At 51.9% G+C, this 12,169-nt stretch overlaps 1 protein-coding gene across 1 annotated transcript in view; it reads left to right on the forward strand.

Moving 5' to 3' along the window:
* Nucleotides 1-11,936, forward strand: part of LOC122404579 (protein pangolin, isoforms A/H/I/S-like) — a 102,545-nt gene extending 90,609 nt beyond the window's left edge. Inside the window, exon 4 of the mRNA XM_043408666.1 lies at nt 11,822-11,936. Within this exon, the coding sequence (XP_043264601.1) occupies nt 11,822-11,863 (42 nt within the window). The 3' untranslated portion in view covers nt 11,864-11,936. The remainder of the gene's footprint in view (nt 1-11,821) is intronic.
* Nucleotides 11,937-12,169: the final 233 nt, after the last annotated feature.

Consider the following 12,169-nt stretch of genomic DNA (forward strand, 5'->3'; position numbering starts at 1 on the left):
CGGCGTAAGTTCGCGTGGTCGCCCATCTTTCCCGCAACCTTCTTTTCCCTTTCTTCCGAAGCAACGCTCTCGGGCCCGAGGCGGGCGATATCGAGTGGCCTTAAGTGGTTTATCGCTCCCCGACCGTCTTGTTTTTATCGAATGACGAGTCGTGATGCGATTTCGCTCGAGCGAATAACCAATCGATTTACTCCAAGACATTAGGAGGGTGTCTTTCGGTAAACGTCTTTTAATTTCCTCGATCGTTTTGTCCCGGAAAACGATCACCGCACCGCACACAACGACTCGTAGCCTTCACGTAGCACGAGACACCTTTGGACGAGTCGAAAACATTGATTTCGTATATCATAAGTAGCCACATAGTAAGCAAAAAGACTGGATCGAAGATTCCTTTCTGGTTATATCTCTTAGCTTGTTTCGACCGTCGATACCGTACACTCGTACACACGAAATCTTTCCAAGAACGCTGAACATTCGTAACATCGAGTATCTGATATTTGGAAACTTTGTCGGCGTACTCTTTGAATTTGAACAAGGAAATAATGTTGTCGCGAGTACAAGAGAAACGTAGCGGAGAAAAATATTTGTAACGATTACGCCGACAACGGACACGAAAACGTCGAGAGAGCGAGCGAGCGACGCGTAGGAGCTTAATCGCTGATTCGAAGATCAATGACAGAGCCGCGGGAATTACAATGGGGGTTCCTTTCTGTCGGTGGTCTCGACGTCATGGAAAAAGCACCAGCTCCTTGCGGTACGATCTGGTTTTCGCCAAATCAGCGAAAACCGTCGAATTCACGGCGGCCAGAGCGCCCATCGTGTGCCGGCTTTACTCGGAGGATGAGCTGGTTTTATTAATCTACCCTGCAAAGAGCTCTCGCTTTTTCGTAAATACTCGCAATATCGGTGACTCTCGCGACCAGAGAAAGAAAGAACCGTCGCCCCTCTGTTCCATTGTCGGATGTCAATATTCCGAAGATGCGTCGCTCGTAACTGCTTCGAGTTCTGGAGAGGGGCCCCCCGACGTATCCCGTCAAAAGCGTTTCGAAGTAATTTCGAACGAGGCTCGCACGCCAACTATTTTACGCTGATTTCTCTCCGTGAACGTTAATCGTTTTATATAATTATCGTCGCGTAAACGAGAAAACTAAACATCGTTCACGGTAGAGGAAAGGGAGGGGGCAGATGCAATTTGTCGGGAGCATTATATCGTTCGAGGCTCGCGCTGCTCGGACCCTGTCACCGATTCATCGCGCAACGTCTTGTCTTACAAGGAGAAGCAACACCCAGCACGATGTTCGCTTTTTAACGAGCTTTTGCACGGTGCAGTGCTCGAAACGCCGAAGCTAACGGTGTATGGATTTATGGGCGGCTGCGAGGGTGCGAAGGTGGAAGAAAAGGAAAGAAACGAGTTTCGTGGCGGGCCTGTCGGTGTGCCGGGCAATCCTAGCACAGATCTTGCCTTCGTGCCTCGAGTCCATCGGTGGACTTTTTCTCCTCGGAGTCAAAACGCGCACGAACAATGGAAACTGACCGTGCAGGGTAGCCAAACGACTACCAATCTGTTGATGTACCTAGATCACGAATACGAAAACGATCCTTTAGGAGACGCTGATTTGCAAAAAGTTGAATTTCGTGCAATCGCGTCGTTATGAAGCAAGCCGAGCAAGCGTGTCTGTTTAATTAATACCGTGCGTTTCGAGCGGCGCGATACCTTATCGGCAGCGGCCAGGTTACTTTATTCTTAACACCTTAAGCCGTTCCCTCCGCTTCCTGCTCGCGTGTATTGCGACGACGACGAATGCGAGATTCCCGTTGACAACGAAACTCGTGTTCCCTCGGCTCTATCGATGAATACTTGATGGTCCCGTGTCAGCTCGCCACAGCCGTATTCCACCTAGAAAATTATGCGGCGGCGACGTCGATTTCATGCGTGACGAGGCTGCAATTTGCGAAATGCCACGTATCAAGGGCGAATGACCGGCATTTGCACACTTCACCGGGAAATGATGAATAGGTTGGCCCGCGTTTCTAGTGTCGATGCGACAGCTTTTCCCCGGTTCGGCGCTCGGTCTTTTGCGAAAACTGGCTGGCCAATATTTTGCTTCGTCGTTTATAATAAATTAGCAAATAATACGCACGGTTACGTCTGTTTTCCCGCCTCGCCCATGACTCGCGTTCTAATAATATTGCGTTATCTCTCTTTCTCTGCCATTTTCTTACAAACTAAATCCACAAAATCTCGTTCGGAGCACGTACTAGCAATAAACTCATATGTCATTCGATGTTCCAGCAATCTCTCTTTTTAAGTGTTTTCAAGACGTTTTTTACGATTCGTTCGTCCTTTTACCTTATGGCCTACATATCTAGCGACCTATGCCTTTATTGCGTACGTCTCGACCGTACAAACCTTATCCCAGAGTCAACCTGATCACTTTCTTTGGCAACTTGCAACAAATTTTCATTTGGAACTGCGAAGGCGGGTCCTCCAGCTAACAGGGTTACACCCCCTTCGACTCCCTTCCACGATTCCAGCTAGTTAAATACTCCCTCGCAACCAAATCTCTTACGCGCTATCACCAACTTTATTCAAATCTCCTATATTAACTAGTTGTAAGTCGTTGTGTTGAATATTGATTTGTTAAATAAATACAACAGAGTTTCGATCGAAGATATAATAGTTTTACAAAACGGAAATGCTGTTCACGGTTTAACGGTTTTCTGCTAACTGAGCTTGAGGCTCGGAAAAAGCCGAGACGCTCAACGGGTACCATAAACGAGTGTCCTCTTCAGGTAGTACTGGACCTTGGCAATGATGGGGACTGCACTACTAGATACAAATTTCTATTAAAAATATACAGATGTAATGCTTTATCCTCGACACATTGTAAATAGTTGTGTTATTGTTGCGAATAAACTGAATTAGATGGCATCGAATAGTGTTTGATACCATCCTGACCGGTTATGACCTTACATCCACGTAATTAACCGTACGCAAAAGCTGAAACCTTCGATATTCCCTTTGTTCAGCGAACAGTTTTTCTAGAGTCGACCCAGTGATAAAATTGTAAGGGTTCGAGGGTCTGGCGCGTGTTCGAATTTCGATCCACGGTCGGGAGGATGATGGAAAACGGCATAAAGCAGCTCGAGGTATGCCCGGCGCCAAGCCGATGAAGCGAGCCACGGTCATTCCGGAATAATAAAGACGGCCGCGCACGATCTTTTGACGAGCGAGGGGAGGCCCTCGTGGATATAGATTTCGGGCAAATATTTGGACGTCGGTCGACGGAGCCGGAGAGAGGATACTCAGGGTCCAGGACATTGTCCGGCCGCTTAGCGGACCGCGATAACAGAATTATCCAGGCCCTGGCCATTGTGAGCGCGACTCCCGCAATTTATAAACCGCATAGTCGTGCGAAAAAGACGAGCCTCGGACCCCTCTCGAGAACCAGCCGTCATCTTTCTCCCTTCCGGGACACCCGGGAGAGCGTCGCGCGGCATTGTGCGTCCGTTATGAAGAACCAACGATGCGTGCCACGGGATTCGAGATTCCTCGATTCAGCCGTGCCACGGTCCCAAGGTTCCGGCGCGTTCGAACCTCTCGCAAGACTAATCAGCCGTGGCTCCTTTCGGCCGTCGACGAGGAAGCCAGCTTTGACAGGTTGCTCGGCTGAAACGACAAGTGCCACCTGTTCGAGGCACCGTCCATTGTGTTTACCCGATCGTGCTCCGGTTGGACGAAATTTTTCTAGACAACGCAAACTTTCCAACGCGCGCTTCTTCCCGGAGGACGCATTATTTATCAGCGACGCGTTAACAGTCTCTCTGCCGTTTACTTTGGTACTTGGGCCGTCGATTTGCCATTTCTTTGCACCGATTCGCGTTCCATTGGGCGCAAATGTTTTCGCCGGGCAGCAGACTTCGATGCGGGTTACCGGTCGCGGTATCAAAGCCTCCCCGTCGCTCTCGAGGGAAAAAAAGAAGTTAAAGTCGCGCGGACCCCAGTCCTCGACGCGTGACTGCGGTGTTTGCTTTAACGTCTCGGCGGGTCCGCGGCACGGCGATTCCTCAGCCAGCTCGGTTCCCTCTTCTTCTTTTCCTCGTCTTCTTCTTCCGCGGCGTTGTCTCCGTGTCACGTGGCGCGTCTAGTGTTTGCTCGGGGCACACAACTTGTGTTTTCGCGGCGCGTATCAGCGTTCCGAGGTTAGGGGTTTTCAGGCCCGAGCGCGCTCCGTCGCTCCCGACCCCTCGATAGGAGAGAACCGTGCGTAGATCGTGCGAGGATGACGGCGACAAAATCGTCGGATAACGTCGACGACGAGGATGCGCGTTGGGGTGGTAGCTGCGCACGGACCGACGGGAATTTATTTTTACGAACTATGCAGGAGGGATCGAGAACCGCCTCGTCTTTGATGTTCGAACCGACGCATAGGCATTACCGTATAAATATTTAGGCCTCCGGTCGTTGGCCAGGATACATGGGCGTCTCGATCGACTTTCACCCGGCACGATATCACGCCTTTTGCCGATCCCTGCCTCGAGTCTGCGCGATTTTTAACCCTTTACGGCCTTGGCTCGTATTTCCTACCAAGTCGAGTTTTACACGGAACCCGATAAAGACGTAAAGATCAAAATAATATCGTCGCTGTTGGATCAAATAAATGGTGCTTTACGATCTTGGAAAGATAGTAGAATCGATTCGATTTGATCAAAGTTGGGACAGATGAAACGAAAAGGAATGCAAAGGTCGTCGAAGATGGTTCGTTGGAGGAGTTGGTCGACGTTGCCGGCGCGGAAATTAGAGCGGCGTTCGTTGGGGAGGTGACGGAAAAACAGAGATTGGAAACGTCGGTTCCAGTGCAGCGTAGAACGAACAGGGGGATAGAAGGGGTGGGTTTAAGGATCGGAGGGAGACGCGTATGGCTAGGGTCCCCGGTACGCCAAGTTTGACGACGATGACGAAAAGAGAACCGGAGCGAAGGTAGCGACGGAGGAGATACGAGATAGAGGGTGGAGGCGGCTGGGGAGGCTGGCTCGAGGTGGAAGAACGGGGCTGGGAGGGTAATTACGAAATATAAAGGGTGGGTTGGCCCGCGCCACCGAGGCAGGCAGGCAGACTGATGAATATTTCACCGCGCTGCATTAGCCAGCGAGAGGCGCTTGTGTGCGTCTCTTTCACTTTCCTCGTACACCGGGTCTCTGTGTCCCTCTGTGCCCCTCCTCTTTCGACTCTCTCGCTTTCTAGCCCCTTGTATTCTTGCCGCGAGTAGGATTCTTGCGAGTGCATCGTGCGGTCGTGTCCGGTGACACCGTCCAAGATTCGAACACCCCCCGCTCCCCGATGCAGACATGCTTTCGGGCCTCTGTCGATCTTCTCGATCGCTCGCTTCCGTGAATGTCCGTCCTTTTCATTTACAGGGCTAAAAAGCTAACTCTGAAAACGATTTCGTCTATTTACGTTAATATGAAATTCTCGTTAGGTCGAATAACCCGGATTCTCGAATAGTGTCTCGAGAAACGGGGCAGCGAATTCGAGCAACATCGGAAAGCGACCGAACGCCGCACAAGGGTGTGCGGGAGAAATTTGTTCGGGTCTCCTTCTCTGTTTCTCGAACGAGAAGCTCGAGTCGACAGGGGGTGGGTTCGAGAAGAGCAGCAGTCGGGTTTCGACGGTGGTTCTTGGGCGAATACGGATACCTGGCTCTCTTCACCTTGGAATATAAGTACGCACACGCCTGCGAGTCCACGCATACATGGTTCGGTAACGCGTGCATCACCCTTTGCCGAAGCCCTACCAGACCAACGGGCGAGCCTATCGACGGCAAACGGACTACCACTTCACGTCTGGCGACCCTTCCGTCGTGCGCATTCGAATTTATTGGCGCGTGTTCGAATATTCATAAAAAAAGGGTCTCCGCCGACGGAGCAACCGGGTTTCGTGCATCCAGCCTCCCTTCCTCCCACCCTCGGCCTCCCTTTCTTCCTCTCCGACTCCCCCCCTCTCTCTCTCTCTCTCTCTCTCTCTCTCTGTCGATCTCACCACGCTCCGAAATCCCCTCGTAACCCCGCCGATCGTACCACCCCCTCGTTCGTCCCTGTCGCCGCGACGAATTATTATACGGATTTTTTAAGTGGCGAGAGACGGCTGGCTGCGGTGACTGGAACCGGTACTCGCTGTTATGATCGAGAAATCGATTGTTCGCGTGGACAAAGTGCTCACTGACTTCGTGGTACCCGCCGAGGGCCTCGCGTGTGTTTGCTTCGGTTCAAAAAGGCGCTGCAGTTTTATTGCGCCACCGCACGCACACACCGTTCCGTCTTCTTTACTGTTTCTGTCCTCTTCGTACCCCCCCCACTGTCTTTCGTTTTCGTTATGATTTTACGAGTCCTCGAAAATATGCAACGGGGATTCCAAGAATTTGACAATTTTACCTAACCAGCCGTAGTAAGCGTTTCGAATATTTGTAACAGGATTTAAAAGGTGTGCCCCCCTAATCCTTTGCGATATCCTTTCGATCGAAAACGATCGACGGTTGCCCGACTCGTTATCGATGATCGTTTATGCCCTTTCCTCGGCCGGCAATGGCTCCTGGACGCGACGGGTGGGGAAAATGGGATTGAATAAGTAACCGCCACACGGAAATTGGCGGGTCGTTGTCGAATTTGTTTTGACGAGAAATCACGATTTGTTTTTCGCTTTCAAACTGCTTGGCCGTGAAATTGCTAACTGGTTTTTTATGCGAGCCACGTCGAGCCGCAGAGATTTATACGCGTGTCCGCCTGTTATAGGCGCGTCTGTGTGCCCGTGTACGTGCGCATCAAAGGGTCCGTGACGTCAGTAGCTCGAGAACGAAGCTTGAAAAATTACTCTCACCCCCTTGGCGAATTTATATCGTAACGGTGTACTCGTGAATGATCACGAGTCAATTATCCTTGCGGAACCTGTTTTCTTCGTCGATCGGGCCTCGCCATCACCGGCACGTCGTAGCTTTAAATTAATCGATCCGCGATCACGTTACGGTTATTATCGACCGCAATTTCGGGGACGTTTATTGCGTGTGTGTCGGCAAGTGAAATCGGTAACGCGTTTCGGATACGAGGTACGCGATTTAAAATAAAAAAAATAAACGTAGGATTTTTCTAGCGTCAATTAATGGGCAGAACGATGGAGCGTTTTGGCGTACGTGGGCTTGTTTAGGTAACGAAAAGGAAGGGTGTAAGGGAGTAAGGGCACGTGGTGGTCGGTGGGCGCACGATTCCCTCGGTTGTCGCGTTCTGCGCAAGCTCGACGGTGACTCAGCTAGCGCCCGTATTTTGCCAGTGGAATTCAAAGGCGAGCAGGGTATTGTTTTTGGCAAAGATCAGTGTGATCGGTTCGCTGGTCTTCCGCATGGAAAGCCCGACTAGGCTCTCCCTGCTGCATTATTTGCTCCGCTAAACCTAAAGAGGTCCATCCCTGTGCGACTCCTCCGGCCTACTCCTTGTCTCTTTCCTCCCTCCTCCCACCTCCCACCACCGGGGCCGGTGGTTGCTGGCTCTTTCCATCCAGCGTTCCGTGTATCTGGCTTCTTTGCTTCTTGAAACGTACACACTCTGTCTCTCGGTTTCCATCTTCGTTCCCTCCGTTCGCCGCTCCCGTTCGTCTCACCGATTAGTACAATCTGGCCAGGAAAATAATAGATAGGCACCCGGGTACGATTCTCTACGAGCGGGTAGTCGGAAGCAGCATCGACGCTAGCATTTTTAGGAATAATTATTTCCCCGTCGCGCGGTGGCTCCGCTCGCGTCTCTGTTGTTTTGCGTTTCGTTTTGTTTCTTTCGCTCGGCCGTCTGCTACCCGGAGCGAGGAGGCTGGAAAAGAGGCGACGCGCGAAAATGAGAAACGTTCGCCCGGGAAAAATGCATCGCCGGCGACGATGGAAATTGAACCGGGAAACGGTTGGAACGTTTGTCAACGTCTCTTTATCCCCCGTGTGTTTCGTCGGGGGCTGTCTCGTTCGCTTGACCGCAAACGGAATTTATCTCCTTCGGGCCTCGAGGGCGGAAGTGATTTTTTTCCACGGCCGTGAGGGATTCTTCGCGGTAGCCGCAAACGGAATTAATTTTTCTGCGAGACCGCCACGGACGTGAACGGACGACTCTTCTAGGACCGTCTCTCTGCTCGTCTCTAGGCCGCGGGCGGAATTCATTTTTAGAAGGGATCGAAACCCGAGCTCATATTTTTCCGCTTCCCTCCCAACCAAATACCTACCGCGACTAGGCTTGTTTTATCGCCGAGAAGGTCGTAAATTAATTAATATATGATCTACTTTTTGTTTCACTCCGCGGCGAACAACGTCGTTTCTTCGGTGCGTTTCGAAAGCATTGGAAACTTTTGATCGGACAGCGACCAAAGTCGCGAGCAAATTGCTCTTTGCGTAACGTAGCCCGGTCTCGAAATTAAACATCGAGCTTCTAAAAGTTTCATTTCGACGCGACGCGTCTCTCTGACAACAAGACACCGAAATCCGATCCGTGGATCAATCGTCGCCAGCCGACCGTCCTCGCCGGCGACCAAACTAATAATGTCGCGGTCAAAACGGCCCGAGGCGAGCGCAATTAACCATCCGAAAAGATAGCCCCGGCCGATGAAAGGAAGGATCGCGCACAAAAACTACCGGAAGTGTACTCGGCCACGTAATCGGGTATACTCGAACAAGAAGACGACGAGATCCGCCGGCTGACGAACGCGGACGACGGGAGCTGTTCGCCCCCACGGGAAACCGGGGGAGGAAAAGGGGCGGGCGAGATCCGCGAGAAGCGTGGAAACGTGCGGCGCGGCGTGGCTGTTCCGCGCGGCCTCTTCGTGGCCAGCAGAATTCTGTAGCGTTAATATAGCGAACGCCGAGCCGAACTGCCGAGCTCTTTGCCACTCCACCGAGCAGAAATTGATAGGATAAATTCCGGGTCTGAATTGGCTCCGTCGAGCTGGAAACCCTCCCTCTACTGCCGCTCCCTCCTCCGCCTCCACCACCTCTTCCGTTTCGTCCTCCTACACCCACGCTTTCTTCCCCTCGACCCCCCTGGACCACGCTTTGCCGACCTCTCCTCTTATTCCCGGTGAACGCGAACGCGAACGCGGACGTTGACCAACTATAGGGTTGTTCCAATAACAGCGATGGAACTTTGAATCGTCATGGCCGCCATATTTATTCTTTGCTCGTCGAGTACACGCTACTACCTTTCTACAGTTTGGCCATCGAGCAAGGACCACTCGAGGATCGTTAATATTCGTAAAAAAGCCATTACTCGTACAGTTTTCCACTTTCTTCTCGCCTCGGTTCTCGAACCGGAAGTCCTCCTCTCTCCTTTTCTTTCTCCTTCCTATCGCGATTTCAACTTTCCATAGGAATACCGGTTGTCGTTGTGTGCAGGAAAAAGTAAAACGTCCTAGAATCCTAACGTCTTCCTAGATTTATTGATGCAGGAAATCCTCGATAGGTTGTTACAGCGTGTACGACACGCTCGGTCGATGGCTGCGGTGCAGCAAGCGGATTGATTGGCTGAATGAAGCGATCATCGGAACGCGAGACGGAGATTTATTTAATGAGCCGACTCGGTGTTAAACTGGTTTAAGGCGGTGGGCCGTGCATACATTACGACTGCAGGTTCGCTTAGTTTTGCTTTCCCGGTCGCGGATAGAGCCGGATCGGTGCAAGTAATCCCGTTGGTGACGCGCTCTCGTTGCTCGTCGCTTCGTTCGCCGGACGTGAATAGAGATTGATCGTCGATTCGGTAGCCGATAAAGCTGCCGAGGAAACGCGTATACATACGCGCGTCTCCGCTCCTGACAGTTGGCTGACGTTGGCTCGGTTACTCGATACCGGACAAGTTGTTGACGCTTGTTACGACGATACTACTGCGCCTTATCGCGGGAAAGCTCGTCGCGCGATAGTGCGTGCACGATCCGACGCGGATACCTTTACCCCAATCTCGAGTCAATCCTGCATGCGTTCGAGAATCGGTTGCATCGTCGATCTATAGTAAATATTCCCAGATAAAATTGTTTACAAGACTTGCAACAATTCCTGAGATTGAATCTCGACTCGCTGCAAGTTCACCTAGGAACGTAAATTGGAATAAAATCACGGGGAACTCGTTGAATCCGTCGAGTAGCGGTAGAAACGAGCCGAAGGGGGGGGGGGCGGTGGATGTATCCTTGCACAATACGCACAACTGTCGTATCCATTATGCGCACTTAATTAGGCTATGGCGTGTCGTACATGGGGTATTAACGGGGGACGCAAGCTTCTCCGGACTAGAGACAGCGAGAAAAGAGACAAGAGACAAGAGTGGAGATGGGAGAGAGGGTGGAAGGGAGACGGCGAGCATCGGGTAGTCAATAGCCGAACAAGATACACACGGGCCGACGTACTTAGCTATCATGTAGACAGGCAGGGATAGGGTGAGCAAGGTGAGGCAGAGACACGCGGCTAGGATAGACCGAGGATGACACGGACCGACGGGGACCGAGACCACCCCTAGGGGGTAGACAAGATTATAATCGGTCCCATTATTGTGCCATCGACGTCCCGGGGGGGATTTTTCCATTGGACAATGCAGTTACACTTTTGTGCATTTAACATCCGTGCACTGTCCCACAGACAGCCCCTGCAATCCCGGCCAGTGGATCTCCGTCCTCGTTACTCCCGTGTCCGACGGCCAGGACGGATCCACCCCTTGGTGCGCGCACTATGATCGAATCGGGACGGATCAGCGTCGCCGGGGAGGAGGACGGAGATCGGAACGTGGCCGTGCAGAAGTTCATTCGGGCCGTTGCTGGGGTGGCTCGGCTCGTCATCCTACTAAACCGAAAAAAGGGGTCGCCGGCTATAATCCTACCTGCATATGATGTTCTCAGCTTTGTTTGCCACGGTCACTGCGACATACGCGCGGCTCGTACAAGGTGGGGACCCACCCGCCAGGTTCCCCCTCGGTTGACAAAATGTGCTTAAACGGCGCTCGCCGTTGGGTGCTCGCTCGCCTCGGCACGGGGGTTGCTCGCGGATACGATGCGACGAGGGAGTGATCTGCCGCTGCCCGACCAACACCACGACAACCGGTATGCAATTTCGAAGGTTTCCTACTCCGGGAACGTACTGATTTCAGGCGAATCTATTGTTCGCGGGACATATTAGGTTGCCGCGCACGAAACCTCCTTTTCCCGATTTCTTTTCGACGAGTTTCTTCTGTACGAAAGCAAAAATAGCGAGCAACGTTTCCCCGATGTTTACCTGAAAGGTAAAGAAAAGGCTCGGCGGGCCCGCATGCCCGTCACCGTGGCTGGCCACTGTCCTGGAACTACGCTTAGACGGTCGATTCTGTGGGTGATGGTCGGTAATGCGTAGGGCAAACCCCGTAAACGGCCAGGCCATATCTAATAACCGTTATTGTGCGTGCGCGCGTATATTGACAGTGGTAATGTGGCGTGTAATAGGGCCGACACACGAGACGCGCGCGTGCTTCCGAGACGCATCGTCGCAGATCGCGGCTTCCCCGTCTGCAGAGGTGCCAGAAAAGCACCGACGGTGCCCTACTCACACATGCCAGATCACGCGTACGTGACCTCGTGGAGTTACGGAAAGTCGACAAAGACAAACTGACGCATGCCCTTTTTCTCGATTCTCCGAAGCTGCCCGAAGTATTTTCGGTCCGCCTCGTGGGAGTCGAGAGAGGAAGGCTCACATTTGCCTTCTCGATCTTGGACAACTGAAATTCGACCTCAAGTCTCGACTGCCCAAGTATTTTTTATATGTACATATACATATGTATATCATTTCAGATATCACTTCTGATACATCTGGCAACGTATAACCATTATTGATGGCTACTACCAGCCTCTCACAGCCTCTGCTGGCTTCTGCTGGCCACTGCTGACCACACCTGATACTTCCGACAACGTATAACGATTACTACTGGTTACTGCCAGCCTCTCCCAGCCTTTGTTGGCCTCTCCTGACCTCCGCTTATATTTCTGACAACGTATGACGATTACTACTGACTTCTGCCAACCTTCGCTGGCCTTTGCCGACCGCTGCTGACCTTTCCTGGTATTTCTGACAACGTATAACGATTACGACTGGCTACTGCTTGCCGCTGCTTGTCAATGCTTGCCACTGCTGGTCTCTGC

Source organism: Colletes gigas, unplaced genomic scaffold (assembly GCF_013123115.1).
Source record: "Colletes gigas isolate AHSC1104 unplaced genomic scaffold, ASM1312311v1 Colletes_gigas_Sc00001, whole genome shotgun sequence".
Taxonomy (NCBI): Eukaryota; Metazoa; Arthropoda; class Insecta; order Hymenoptera; family Colletidae; genus Colletes; species Colletes gigas.